Here is a 15,366-nt window from a genome sequence, read left to right on the forward strand (position 1 = left end):
GAATATTTAGCAGTCTATAAGGCAGTAGAGTGGAGGATTTCCCCAAGTTTATACTGAGCTTGTGAAGCTTCTGGATCCATTCGTTTGTGTCCACGGTAGTTGAGCTTGTAAAACTCTTTTGTGATCATGGGTAGGGTCTTTCCCTTGGTTTCGGGTAGAACCATGTGAATATATGCAGCAGTCAGGAGGCATACAGTCCCAAAAGGCACGAAGCAGTACTGTCCTAAACCGCTCTGCAAAAACAAATGCAGAGAAGATTCAGTAGAAGAAAATAAAATACCCCAAAATCCACCAAGCATCATTAGTTTAATAATTAGATGTTAAAGTGCCCCATTATGCTTTAAAAAACATTACTTTACATGTAGTGTTTAATATAGCAATTGAAAATGTAAAAGGTATGTAAAGTTTTAAAGATCTAAGTACACAACAACTGGAGTCATTGTCTCGCAAAAGCAAGAATCACTTCTGAGCTGCCTGAAACAAGTCTTCTATAATAAGATATCACAAAAAGAACTCAAATTTTAGTAATATGTATTGTCTAAAACAGTGTTTCTCAACCACGTTCCTAGAGGACCACCAACACTACATGTTTTGGATGTCTCTGTTGTCTGTCACACCCATTACAGGCTTCAGTCTCTGCTAATGAGCGAATGATCTTAATCAGATTTGTTTAGTTAAGGAGACTGAAACATGTGCAGATCTGGTGGTCCTCCAGGAACGTGGTTGAGAAACACTGGTCTTAAAGACATAACTCATTTATCTATGAAACAAATCAAGATTCTTGTAGCTTGATTAATAGATTGTAATTGTAGTACAGTAGTACAACTGTCGTGGGTTTGCATTCAGGGAGCACATCGGTAAATTGAGTGCTTTGAATAGACTGCAAATCGCTTCTACCAAATCTATACATGTTAATTTTGTTAATTGGAAAAAGTAAGAATAGTGACTATAAGACGGTTAGAGACACTCTAAACAAAGAGCCTGCATTTTGACTGTTGACAGCAGCCATTTGTAACTTCATGACACATGGTGCTATCATTATAAGTGTAGCAGATGTAGGGCAAACTAAAACTCATTCATTCATTCATTTTCCTTAGGCTTAGTCCCTTATTTATCAGGGGTCGCCACAGCGGAATGAACTGCCAACTATTCTAAAACTCAGTGGTTAGCACTGTAGTCTCACAACAAGAAGGTTGCTGGTTCGAGTGCTGGCTGGACCAGTTGGCATTTCTGTGTAGAGTTTGCATGTTCTCCCTGTGTTGGCGTGGGTTTCTTCTGGGTGCTCTGGTTTCCCCCACAGTCCAAGGATATGTGCTATCGGTGAACTGAATAAGCTACATTGGCCATAGTGTATGAGTGTGAATAAGTGTGTATTGATGTTTCCCAGTACTGAGTAGCAGTTGGAAGGGCATCCGCTGTGTAAAACATATGCAGGATAAGTTGGTGGTTCATTTCACTGTGGCAACCCCTGATGAATAAAGGGACTAAGCCGAAGGAAAATGAATGAATGAAGGCTTATGATGGTGGTTCAGGTTAATCAGCTACTTCTTCCAGTGTATCACTGTTAAACCAGACTGATAGGGTGTATACAATTGTTGTGAAAGCCCCTGGAGCTAAAATTCAAGTGTATCAATTGTCATGTATTGAGTGTGGTAGACCAATCAGAGCCAAGCAGACTCTTAGAAAGGCGGGGTTTAGCAAGGTCGGATCCTTGAATGAACACGTTCAGACACTGAGGGAAAAAAGAGCTGATCCTGCAGTGTTTATTATGAGAGAATTATTAACCTTGGATAGATGTTAACATATTGTTGGAGACCTCCAAAACAAAATCAGCAAACACAATAGAGGCATTTGTTTTGAGAGATGCTGTTGTATTTTGTTTTACTGTTTCACTTTTCTTTTTAAATTATAGTTCAAGTGTAGCAGGTTTTGTTGTGCTCTTACCACAAGGAAAGGAAACATCATGCCGATGATGAAGAGGTTAAGCCACATTAGAAATCCAGCCGTCATGCAGGCTGCAGGTCGTGCTGTTTGGTTGAAAATCTCAGTCGGGAGAATAACAGTCACCCCAGCTACCATATGAAGAAAATGAGCACATTGTTGACAATTTTGGCAAAGCCCACTGTGACATGACACTGTGGAACTGGTTAGATTAACATCATACTGTATGTCAGGATGTTGTGATTTACCTGGACCCATGCCAAAGCTGAGAATGTAAGTGAAGATGCAGGTCATGCTCAAATAAGGCATCCAGGTAACAATATTCTATTGGGAAGAGGGAACAAAAATGAAGTACAACAGCTGTTTGTTTTAATATGACATTTATCCTTCCCTATCATTTTTATTATTATTTTTTTTTAACTGACTGAAGTAAAAGCTTAAAATTAGTTAGAGAAAAAATATTTAAAAAAAACTCAAATCAACACTTTTCATTCATTTTATTTTTGGCTTTATTAATCCGGGGTCGCCACAGCGGAATAAACCGCCAATTTATCCAGCATATGTTTTACGCAGCGGATGCCCTTCCAGCTGCAACCCATCACTGGGTAACATCCATACACACTCATTCACACTCTATGGACAGTGTATGAGTACATTTAGCCTTCCCAATTCACCTATAGCACATGTCTTTGGACTTGTGGGGGAAACCAGTGCACCCGCAGGAAACCCACGCGAGCACTGGGAGAACATGCAAACTCCACACAGCCAACTGACCCAGCCGAGGCTCGAACCAGCGACCTTCTTACTGTGAGGTGAACGTGCTACTTTAAAAAAAGTTTTAGTTTCCATTAAACTGTCAATGTCAACGTCTGTTTTCATCACTGAAAATGATTAAAAAAAAATATTCTTCAGCACCCAATCAGCATATTATGTTGATTCTTAATGGATTTTATGACACTGAAAGTACCTTGGTAATGGGATGTGGTGGAACAGAAGATTCACATCATGGATGTGCATCCAACAAATCTGCAGCAACTGTGTGATGCTATCATGTCAATATGGGGAAAAAAATCTGAGGAATAGTTCCAGTACCATGTTATATCTATGCCATTAAGGATTAAGGCAGTTCTGAGGGCAAAAGTGGGTCCACCGCGGTACTAGTAAGGTGTACCTAAAAAAGCGGCCAGTGAGTGTATATAGATGTACATACAGTATACTTGTTTATCACTTGTTATTTAAGGTCTGAAATCATGGAATATTTTAAACTGACCAATTGTCATTGTATGCAAGTATTTAAGTATTTTTTACTTGAAATTTGAAAGGTGAATTATCAGTCATTTATAAAATAAATCACAAATTAACATTTTACACAAAACATATTACAAATCCATTGACTTGAGGTTGTATCTTACATATTTTTAAGAGCAGTATAATATTACATTGTATACTGTTTGACATGATCTTTTTAAGAATATTAAAATGATAAATAAAACTAAAATGTATTAAAAAATGTAATAATACTTCAAAATATAACATATCTGCTGTATTTTTCATCAAATGATTGCAGCCACTGTGATCATAAGAGACTTCTTTCACAAACATTAAAAAATCTACTGAATGACAGTACAAACTATATCCAAAGTAGCCAGTCATCAGTTAACTGACAATGATGTCTGTTCAGTCCCACACTCAAGAGGACTAAAGTTGGACATTAAGTGTCTACTTTGAGGTTAGACATTACCTAGAGAGTACACTGTACAAAGGCAAATTATAGTGTCTCAACATGCACACTTTTACATAACCTTCCACGTGCCACGTTCTGGCAGGTAAGGAAAAATGGGTTCAAGCAACACTGAATAATACCAAAGACTATAGAATACACGAGACGGGTCACTCGTATAGTTTTGAGTGGGGAAAAGTGTAACGGTCAATATGGCGAATGAAGCCCCGCCTACTAGTACAGGAGCCAATCATCGATCATCATAGATATATACATTAGATGTCGCCTGCCCTGTTGTTGTCTATTGGAAGGAATGCTTCAATAGAGCCGCCATTTTAGTACAGGGTAGCGCTCCTTTGAAATGAATGCGGGACCAAGCTGCAGTGGAGGACTGTTGCCATCCAAAGCCAGAGATATACACATATACACATATATCTATGATCGAGAGTTTTCCCTGAGGTCAGTATGCAATTTTATTTTTTTAATTACCAAAATTATAATTTTACATCACTTTTCTACAATGATGGATCAGTGATCGCACAGGCATTTCTGACAAAAAGCTTGTGTTTGTGTGTATGGAAATGTACTACCCTCCCTTCCTGTTAAATTTGATCAAATCCGTGTCCTGAAACACACCCCCTCTCCCACTTTCACTTCTCATACTGACGGAGGGAGCGATTCGTTTGTGAATGAATCTCTGTTATGAACGACTCGTTCACTGAGCCGAAAATAATACAAGTTTCTGGCACCTCAGCATCTCGTTGTAATATTTCATTTACATTGTTTGCTGATTTTATTCAACAAAACTAGCGTAAGCCGGGTATTTAGTGCGAGTTGGTGCTATTTTGCCAAATGGTGAATGCAGTAAGTGACTGTATTATCATCAATAGCGTTACCTGTTTAGCACAAATGTTCATAACATACACAAACGTAAAATAAATAAATCTTACCTATGAAATGTTCTGCCTTTGTGCTTTGTTTTCTTTGTTAGCTCGTTACTTCACCAGTAGACAGCGCTAAACTCCAGCATCTTCACGTAGTAACACTGTCTTGACTAGTGCGGTTAAATGACTTATGTCGTGGGAGCACTGTACAAATGTGGCGGCGCTATTGACGCATGCTCAGGGTCCCTATGCGATATCTAGTGTATATATCTATGATAGATCATTATAGACTGACGTTTCTTTGGGGGAAAAGCTGGGAACAGACATTTGCTTTTAAAACAGTTTGGTGGTCAACAAATGCACTGAATCTTAGTGAATACTTGCTTCACAGACAGAAATATTTCCAAATAAAGCTTGAAATCTGTGCTTTTAAATGAATTGCACTTGAAAACAAAAGTTTTTTGGTTTTGTAATCTGTATGAAACAAACAAGCAAGGTACAGTCTGTCCTGTTAAACGCACATCACATGACAGCAACTACTCAAACGGCCACAAACTAGTCAACAAATAATCACTGTCATTTCTGAAGGAGATTCACCATCAAGACCAAGTTGTCGATTACTTCAGAAGACCAGCGTGATCAGATGAAGCATTATTCAGAGGATTATAATGTGTAACACGGCCGTAAATGAGGATGGTGTCGTGATCTCGTAGCTTTTGAGTGCACATGCACATTTTGTTTGATTTGGACGTTTAGAAACGAAACTTAGAAGATAATTATTGTTTAGTTTATTTCAAATATGTAATGAAATCGTAAGATTGGCAAACAATTTTGAGAATTTAATGTTTCCATATGTCGCCCGAGCACACTGCCCGAGAGGCGTTTCAAAGATGGCCGCTGAGTGAAAAGACTTGCCTTAAAGGGACTTTGATAATACACACCTCGAGTGAAAGAGCCACAGTGAAGACTATGGCCCATCCTGTCATCAGAACATAACCGCCCATCAACATCAGCTTCCTACCCAGTCTTTCTATTAGCAGGTTCTGAACACACACACATACAGATATAACGTTTATGTGTAGCCATGTTATTCCAAACAGTAATTATTTTGGTAGCACTTTACAAAAACAGTGCATAAATAACAATGTTCTAATATACTGTATATGTAAATGATATGTTAATTAATAATAAATTATTGATCAGTTATGATAAGCCTGTACTTTAATTACTTGTTGATGTTTGTTAATTAATGTATTAATTAACACCTTGGTTTTGAGTGAGTTAAAAGTGCACCTACATTGACCTACATGACCCTGTTAATGTATCATATGACTTTACTTGGAGGGGTACATTATAATTACCGCATTCTTAACACATGAACTTCTGTGTTTAAACATAATGATCACACATGTCCGTCAAGTGCATGTTTACATTGAAAAACAATAGAGAAGTGTTTATAATGAACAATTTAAACACTAAATTTTGTAAGTTAAGAGTGAGTTAATGATAAAGCACCCCTCCAAGTAAAGTCATGGCATAATACATTAATAGGTGATGAGTTCATATTGAAAAAAGTTACACTTTTTACTACTATTCTTAGCAAGCTAATTAACACATTAATTAACAAACATACACTGGGTGTTTTTTTGGTAACATTTAGTTGCATATTAGTACATCATTACATGTCTAATAGGCATCTAAACTAAGACAGCTTTGCTAAAACAAAGTTAAACTTGGGCTGTCAGTGAAAATCTAATAGATATCTAAGAATAGCCCAAAACTAGACTAGTCATCAAATAGACAGACTTTATATGTGTGGTCATTCGTTTCTTTTTATTTGATGACTAGTCTAGTTTTGGACTATTCTTAGACCTCTATTAGATTTTCACTGAAAATCCTAAATTTAGCCTTGTTTCAGCCAAGACGACTATGTTTAGACGTCTATTAGATATCTATATCTTTTAGATTTAAAAACAAAAAATGCTTGCTGTGTATTAGTTTTTAGTGTTTAGTATAGTATAGTGTTTATACTGTTATTGTAAAGTGTTACCATTGTTTTATAGCTACATTAACTAGGGTACTTCAAATAAATGATCTCAGAAAAATATTTGACTGATCAGGCTAATATTTTGGATTAAATAATACACTGACACTGTACAAGTGGGTTAAAAGACTGGCTGCGTTAATCTGGGATGGTTACATGATTGATAACAGATGAATGTAAGACTCACACACAAAATGCAAGCAGTGAATTCACACATCCCGGTGCCGATGGTCACATATTGGATCTGTCCTGCAGATATGCCCGCTTCTTGGAAGACATATGATGCATAGAAGTAGATCTAAGGAATATGAAAGAAAAAAAAGGTTTAGAAAAAAAACCCCAAATCAAAACACATCAGGGTTAAGGCCTGAAATCCTTCTGAGGCGTTTTGAGTTATGTAAGAAGTGTTGGGTACAAAAAAGATTTACCTAAGCTTTATGCAAGGCAAGTCAATCATTTGCCGTTTTAGCTTCTCAGTGGAAAAAGATTTGGTATGATTTGTTTTGGTGGACTGTATGACAGATAGATGAGAGAGATACATTTCTCTACAAATCTGGTGTTTTTGTCTGTTTTGTCAACTTTTAACCAGTTATTTGAGGACAGTAGCAGCTGTATTTAGTACTTCAGTGGTTAAATGTTTAATACGTTTCAAACATGCAAATGCAAATTCAGAAATTGTAATCTGAACATTTTTATCCCTAATAATCTGACGAATTAACTCACTGACTTTGTGTTTATTATTATTTGCAGTGCATTTCTGTGTTTGCATGTGTTGTGAGAATTTATGTGCGAATCTGTTGTCAAATTGAAGATGTTTTCTCAATTTGTTAGTGTTTTTCTGCATGTGTTGCAGTGCATTTGAGCTCTCTCAGCCAACATACATTTCACAGCCTGTAATGACACCTGTTCATAGTTACTCATAAATTATTTAAATATGATCATATAATCATATGCTACTAATAACACTAACATATTACAAATAATTTAATCATACAACTCAAATGTTTTTGTTTTAAAAACATTTAATTTGCAGAAACTCTTTATTAGTGTTGACAGCAACTGAGAGCAACTTTCACTTTTCCAATCATTAATGTCAATGTTTTGTCCTCCTTTTACAGAATTTGGAGACTTTTCTCTTGCTTTTTAAAACCCATTTACCACTACAGAAGTTTACCAAAAACATGATGATTTGCTTATGCAAGATTATCAGTTTGAATATCATTACTCCAGTCATAAAAATACGAACTACTTGTCATTTACAAGACATTTTTCACCAAAAAAATTCTCCACTTTGTACTCCACTCCAGTTTCTTTCTTCTGTTGAACAGAAAGGAATATATACTGAAGAGTGTTTGAAATAAGTAGCTATTGACCTCTTTTTGTATTTTTTGTTCCTACTATGGATGTCAATAACTGTTTTTCCCCCAACATTTTTACTGAAGGAAAAAATTAATACAAGTTTAGAACCACTTGAGTGAGTAAATAGGGAAGAAAGTTTCATTTTTGGCTACACTATCTCTTTAAATCTTTATATTTTGTCATTCTCTTTCAAACGACTAGTTTTTACGCATTTGTCAGAAAGATATTTATATATTAAAGATATTTATTTATTAATGTAATTTTTACAGTTACTTGCATAGAAGTTATTTACTTGTATCTAAAATGATTTCATTGGATTTAAAATCACTTTTATAAAAGGATTTTACAGTGTACGCCAAAATGGGACATCTTGCCTTTGACCCCATATATTATTGTATTATATGTATAGTCAGATAAAAAATGAACCTTTCCACCAAGCTATTTTGTGTTTAAAAGACATCTAATCTAAACCAAAATGAGGCTTTCTGAGTTCGGATGTCTATTAGATGTCTATTAAACAAAAAAATCTTACATGGGTTTGCAGATAGTTTGTCATTGGGCTTTGACTTTGTTTTTAAAACTATATAATATACAGAAACTCTTTATTAGTGTTTACACCAACTGAGAGAGTGATTTTTATTATCATAAATCCAGTCTTCATCAGTCACATAATTCTCTAGATATAATTCTGATAAGCTGATTTGTTGCTCAAAAACATTTAGAAATATGGAAACAGCTGTAACAGTTGTGCTGATTATTACTATTATTATTATTATATAAAATCTCAATATGTAGAAACCATGAAACATTATATTTAGGATTCTTTGATGAACCAAAAGTTTAAAAGACAACATATTTAAGCATTCTTTAATTTTCTTTTCGGCTTAGTCCTTTTAATAATCCGGGGTCGCCACAATGGAATGAACCACCACATATTTAAGCATGTAAACTATAAATATTCCAGCAAATATTAACGTAAAGCCTGCAACATAAGCTTTTATTCTCGTGAACTGCTGGATGTGCTTTCTTTGGTTAATATTCAGCTTATGAAGCAATGCACCGGAGATTCAATTTCCCACAGATAAAGCTGTAAGAGCACAGGACTGGACAGATGCAGGGTCTCACCGAGTCATTACCGCACAGCTGCATGGCGCTGCTCAAGACGGCCACCGAGATCAGCTGCCAGCGGACGCTGCGGTCAGTCAACAGATCCCACGGCTGCTTGGCACGATCGCTTTTGATTTCATTCTGTTCCTGCAGGAGCTCATCCAGCTCCTCTCTCTGCACCTCACAGCCTCGCAGACGCTTCAATGCTATGAAACAAATAGGATCAATGCATGTAGAATCATTAAGATATTTTGAAAATAGCAGACTGAGATATTTAAATGTTGTCATAGATTGTCATGTCTTATAAACTTTATTAGTTTCTTGGTTGTACTCTTCTTTCGATTCAATTGAAGGACTCACTTTTATTGGATGGCAAATTTGCTTTAGAAGTACACGTGAAAGTACATTGGTCAAACAACAAAATGAATGTTCGAACATCAAAACATGCATGACTATATCATTATACCATGAATCTAATCAGTTTGAGAAGACTCTACAATGTCATGCAATGTAACAATAGTTATTATACAGAAAAAGTATAGCAAGAATGACTTAAAGCAAGATCGTTTAAAGATCACATACAGCCCCAAAATACTTGTTATTTTTAGAGATTTTTCAACCAAAAATGAAAATTCTCCGTTGGTTCCAAAACATGTTTGAATTTCTCTCTTCTGTTGAACACAAAGGAAGATATATTGAAGAATATTTGAAAAAAGTAGCCATTGACTTCCATAGTATTTTTGTTATTACTATGGATGTCAATGACTGTTTTTTCCTCAACATTTTCACTGAAGAAAGAAATTCATTAAACTTTAGAACTACTTGAGCGTGAGTAAATGGTGAAGAAAGTTTCATTTTTGGCTGAACTATCTTTATAAATCTTTAAATTTTGCTATTATCCATCAAACCATTCAGTTTGTCAGAAAGAGATCACAATAATATATACATTTTTTAATTATTTCACCCAGACAGTTACTTTCATTGTAGTTATTTACTTACTTTTCATGTTTTCATTGCTTTTTAAATCACTTTCATAAAAGTAATTTATTACATACACCAAAATGGGACATCTCGTCTTTGATCCCCATAAATTATTGTGCTTTATACATAGTCAGGTAAAAAGTGTACCTTCCCACCAAGCAATTTTATTTTTAAAAGATGTCTAAGCTAGGCAAAAATTAAGCTTAATTTGGACTGTCAATGAAAATTTAAAAGACATCTAAGAATAGTCTAAAAATGTACTATCCATCAAACAGATCAGACAGACTTCACAGGCCAGCCTGTACGATGACTAGTCTATTTTTACACTACTGTTAGGCATCTATTAGCGATGTCTGAATTTAGCTTTGTTTTAGAAAAATGTCTATATTTGTATTTCTAAATATAAAATATAAATGGATTTCTAAATTTTCTGTCTACATCTGGATGTCTAATAAACACAAAAAAATCTAGCATGGGTTTGCAGCTAGTTTGTCATTGGGCAGCACTCTTGAAAAGGCAACTTTGAACCTCATCACCCCCTAAAAGGGATCTATTATGCAAAATCACTTTATTAAGGGGTTTAAACCTAGTTGTGTGGCAACAGCCTGTTAATAAAAGCAGCTTCTAATGGTAAAAATGTATTTTAAGGTTTTATTTTTTATAATCACACTTCATAAAAACAGCCTATAGAAACACATTGATTGACATTATCCCTTTATACCTGTCATTAGAAGGGGAAAGCTCGCCTCATTAATGATGATCTCTCCCTCATTAGCATAGGAAGTTAGCATTGTTTTTGAATCTGCCCCTATGCCTACACATTTGTAGCTCCGCCATCTTCTGAAAGGAGCACGATCTCATTTCAATTTAAAGTGACAGTCACCAAAATGGCACAATTATGATCTAAGTCTAATAGGGGCAGTTTCAAAGAGTTATAAAACGTTATTTGTAGGGTATTTTACATATTGTAAAAGAGGCATGAATCCCATTTAAAACCTGTAAATCTTACAATTGCAATATTTACGCTAAAAGTACCACTTTGAACTGTTAGGGGTAAATGAAGTATAAAGACGCTCCAGTGGCGGTTGCTTTATGCATTTCTGAGGGTTCAACTGGGTTGTCTTACTTTTTATTGCAAAACATATTCTAATATACAGTATACTTGCACCAATGCTTTAAACTCGAGCTCTCATACCTGATAGACAGGCCTCCTTGTCTTTACAGTCAAAAAGGAGGTAACGGGGACTCTCTGGAAACCAGGGCAAGGTAAGGAGCTGGATGAAGCCTGGAATGGCATTACTTGCCAATAAGTACTGCCAATATGGCTCACTACCCAACAACTCTCTGAAAAGTACACACAAAATCATGATAAAGTTGTATATACTTCAGTATACAAAATTAAAATTCCTACCTGTATCCCAAATCACATTCTCTCTGGAATAGGTAATCATTTCACAACCACTAAAAACTACATTCTAAATGATTGTAATGATTTTATGAAATTGAATGCAATCTGGGTGCACTTCATTAACCATGTTGTCATCATTTTATGGCCTAGGTTTTATTATAATTCTTGTAATTTTGTTCTATATTGTAGTATAAGTATGTAATCGATCATAAACACAGCAATAGTATATTTTAAGTGTACTAATATAGCAAGTATTCTAAAATCAATGTAGTATCTTTGTAAGTGTATTACTTCAACACCGAGCACTAAAAATGTCTCGCTTTTAAATGTATAGATGAATACTATTAAGTGTATACTTAACTAGTAACCTGTGCATAAACAACTAGTTAACATATATGCTCCCCGGCCACTTTATTAGGTACACCTTAATAGTACTGGATTGGACCCCCTTTTGCCTTCAGAACTGCCTTAATCCTTCATTGCATAGATTCAACAAGATATTAAAAATATTCCTTAGAGATTTTGGTCCATATGAATATGATAGCATCACACAGCTGCTGCAGATTTGTTGGCTGCACATCCATGATGCGAATGTCCAGTTCCTTAAAGATGCTCTACTGGATTGAGATCTGGTGGCTGTGGAGGCCATTTTAGTACAGTGCAGAACTCAATGTCATGTTCTATCAGCTCGAACCAGTCTGGTCATTTTCCTCTGACATCTGGCATCAACACAGCATTTGCGGCCAAAGAACTGCCACTCACTGGATATTTGCTCTTTTTCAGACTGTTCATTGTAAACCCTAGAGATGGTTGTGCTTGAAAATCTCAAAAGATCATCAGTTTCTGAAATTCTCAGACCAGCCTGTCTGGAACCAACAACCATGCCACATTCAAAGTCACTTAAATCGCCTTTCTTGCCAATTCTGATACTTGGTCTGAACTGTAGCAGATCGTCTTGAACATTTCTACGTCTAAAGAGCAGTTGGACAGGTGTATCTAATAAAGTGGCCGGTGAGTAAGTTTCTCATTTGTAAGTATAAGTGAACTTTTAGGTATACTGATAACTTTTAACTATTTAAATAGTAAGTTTTTTTTAATTTTTTAATATTTTATTTGACTTGGTACTCTCGAACAAGTTTAAAAGACAAGTTTGTAACACTATGTCAAAAAATATTTAAAAAGCTACTCAATCAAAAGAGTAAAAACAAACCAATAATACTTTAGAAAGTTTGTAAGTATATAGAAATCAAAAGACTGAACACATGCATTTGCCAGATATTGTACACTGAGACTTTATGTCAGTACAAGTTAAGTATACTTCAGTATGTTTCAGAGATGTACGTGCTAATTTGACTATTTTTTTTGTTTAAAAAGTACTCTGTCAATGATTTTTGTAAATTACACGGTATTTAACTGTAAAATGAACCAAATTTTACTGTAGGACAGTTCCACAGTATGTTACTATATATTTTACAGTAAATACAGTAAATACAATACTGTAAATACATATACAGTAAGATAAATGGTGCTGTAAATACACATACAGTATAATACAGTAAGTTACTGGTGAACTGCTGCCAGTAAGTTACCATAGATTCTACAGGAAATTGTTAACAGTGTAGTAATACAAATAACACCCTGAATGCACCTAACAAAGTACTATTAAATAATAAAACAGAACAGAACTTCATATACATCATACCTCAGACTGACCACCTGTCCTAAAACCAGTCCAAATGAAGTGAATACAGCAGAGGATAGAGACACGGCTCCTCGTAAGTGCTTTGGGGCACTTTCACCAAAATACATGGGCTGTACATTCATACTGATCCCTGAACAGAAAGAGGAAGAAACATTATCAATATCTCAATCTCAAAATATTTGGGGCTCATTAATGATACTTTTATGGGCAAAACAGATATCAACACAATACCTGCATTTATTCCAACTAAAAATCTGGATATAATAATCATCTCAAATGACTTTGCGGTTCGGCTCAGCAGTGCAAGCAGTGAACTTGATAATAGAAAGACATTGTTAAGCAGCAAAGTCTTCTTCCTTGGAAACAAGAACATAACAGGGTGAATTATTATTAGCATGAAGCATTGAGGTTTTGTGAATACTGTAGATTAACAACAAGCTGCCAAAAATGACCATACCTCCCTAAACGTACAGACATTGGACCTGCTATTAGGGCTCCAGTAAGGCCACCCAATGAAAAAATGGAGACTATAAAGGTCCATATGAGTGTGACTTCATAAACCCCCAGTTGTATTCCCCACCGCTCCTGAAATGTCTCATTCACAAAGTTTTGAATAAACTGCAGGAGGGACCACACAACAAAAAATAGGTAATTAACACACACACACTTGTCATGCTTTCTTTATGATAACTTACTAAACTAAAATAAACAAAATAAAAAGTTTACACAAGGTCAAAGTTTATTGATATTGCATACTTTTGGGGACCACAATGTGATGAATCAATATATATAAACACACACACTGAAACATTTACAATATATTGTTATCCCTTACAATAGTCGGTGCATTCATTATGGCCAAGTTGTATCCATATTGTAATGTTCCCCCAATCGCTGCAGATGTCACCATTAATACCAAAGTGTATGAATGACCCTGATGAGACAAATACATGATAACATGCATATTTAATCAGCATTTAATCTCCAAATACATCATAAGATGTTATGCCCTAACTTTATTATACTGCACAAATTAAATGTATTTCATATGAATTACTAATAGTTCATTGAAATGTCAATAAAGGGAGAGCTACATTTACTTTACAAAAAACTTGCAACTTGTTTATTTGAAGGGATAGTTCACCCCAAAAATTCTGCCATCATTTACTTGTCTACCACTTGTTCCAAACCTGTTTGAATTTATAGTCAAAATAATGTTTTGATGAATGTTGAAAAGCGGTAACCACTGACATCCACACACTGTAAAACAGTCAACTTAAGTTAATTCTACTCATTTGAAAAGAGTTTTAAACTCAGTGTTGAGGGAAATTTGTTAATTAAATACCACAATTCTTCAACTTAAATGGAGTAAATTCACAGTACTTATTTAGATTAGTTTTTTTTACTCAAATGGTTTGTTGAAATTGGTTTCCTAAAATGGTTTTAGTTGCCTTAACTTATTGAGTTTTACAGTACTCAGTTGGTATGAGTGCTCTTCATTTATTGGGTTTTGCAGTGTAGAAATAGTGTAGAAATACTAATACTAAAATACTATGGAAGTCAGGTTTCCAACGTTCTTCAATGCGTATTATTCTGTGTTCAACAGAACAAATAAACACAAACTGGTTTGGAACAAGTCAAATGTGAGTAAACTATGACAGAATTTTGTCTCTTTAAAAACAAAAATCAGTCTAATGAAAAACTTCAGTAACAGGACGTTTGTAACATTTTACCTTCTTCTCCTTTGTGTTCATGTTGTCCTTTCGTAAGTGCTAATGATAATTCCAGAGATTGAAATCCAAAAAATAGAGAAAGAAGCATTTAGTTCATTCTGTTCTCGCCATTACATGAGACATCGTTGTTCTGCGGAAGGTGAGTAAAAATGAAAGACAATAATAAACAACTTCATTACAGTTTAACCAACTAACCTCTTGACTAATAAAATAAAACAATGTTGTAATAGATTTTCAGATTGTCTTGAGAGCTCCTGATGAATTAAACGCACCTGCTTGTGTCCATTTAAGTGTCCAAGTCCATTTAAATGCTATGAGATCATATAAACTAGTTTAACTCCACCTATCGGAAGATAGATATAACTATACAGTAGGTAGTCTACTGTAAAATAGTACAAAGAGTATTTATGCAACATTATTGTCCTCTGAAAATAAAAACAGTTTTAAGCTAGTTTTAGATTCAGTCGGCACTAGGCACTAGTTAATT

General features: G+C 35.0%; 1 protein-coding gene across 1 annotated transcript in view; it reads right to left on the minus strand.

Moving 5' to 3' along the window:
• Window positions 1–15,366, minus strand: part of slc2a11a (solute carrier family 2 member 11a) — a 17,340-nt gene continuing 1,974 nt past the window's right edge. Inside the window, 13 exon segments of the mRNA XM_056460738.1 lie at window positions 1–233; window positions 1,945–2,072; window positions 2,190–2,265; window positions 5,487–5,588; window positions 6,777–6,887; window positions 9,074–9,261; window positions 11,232–11,380; window positions 13,147–13,276; window positions 13,378–13,502; window positions 13,604–13,764; window positions 13,982–14,080; window positions 14,880–14,949; window positions 14,951–15,009. Of these exon segments, the coding sequence (XP_056316713.1) occupies window positions 15–233; window positions 1,945–2,072; window positions 2,190–2,265; window positions 5,487–5,588; window positions 6,777–6,887; window positions 9,074–9,261; window positions 11,232–11,380; window positions 13,147–13,276; window positions 13,378–13,502; window positions 13,604–13,764; window positions 13,982–14,080; window positions 14,880–14,949; window positions 14,951–15,009 (1,617 nt within the window). The 3' untranslated portion in view covers window positions 1–14.

This window comes from Danio aesculapii, chromosome 6, assembly GCF_903798145.1.
Source record: "Danio aesculapii chromosome 6, fDanAes4.1, whole genome shotgun sequence".
Classification (NCBI taxonomy): Eukaryota; Metazoa; Chordata; class Actinopteri; order Cypriniformes; family Danionidae; genus Danio; species Danio aesculapii.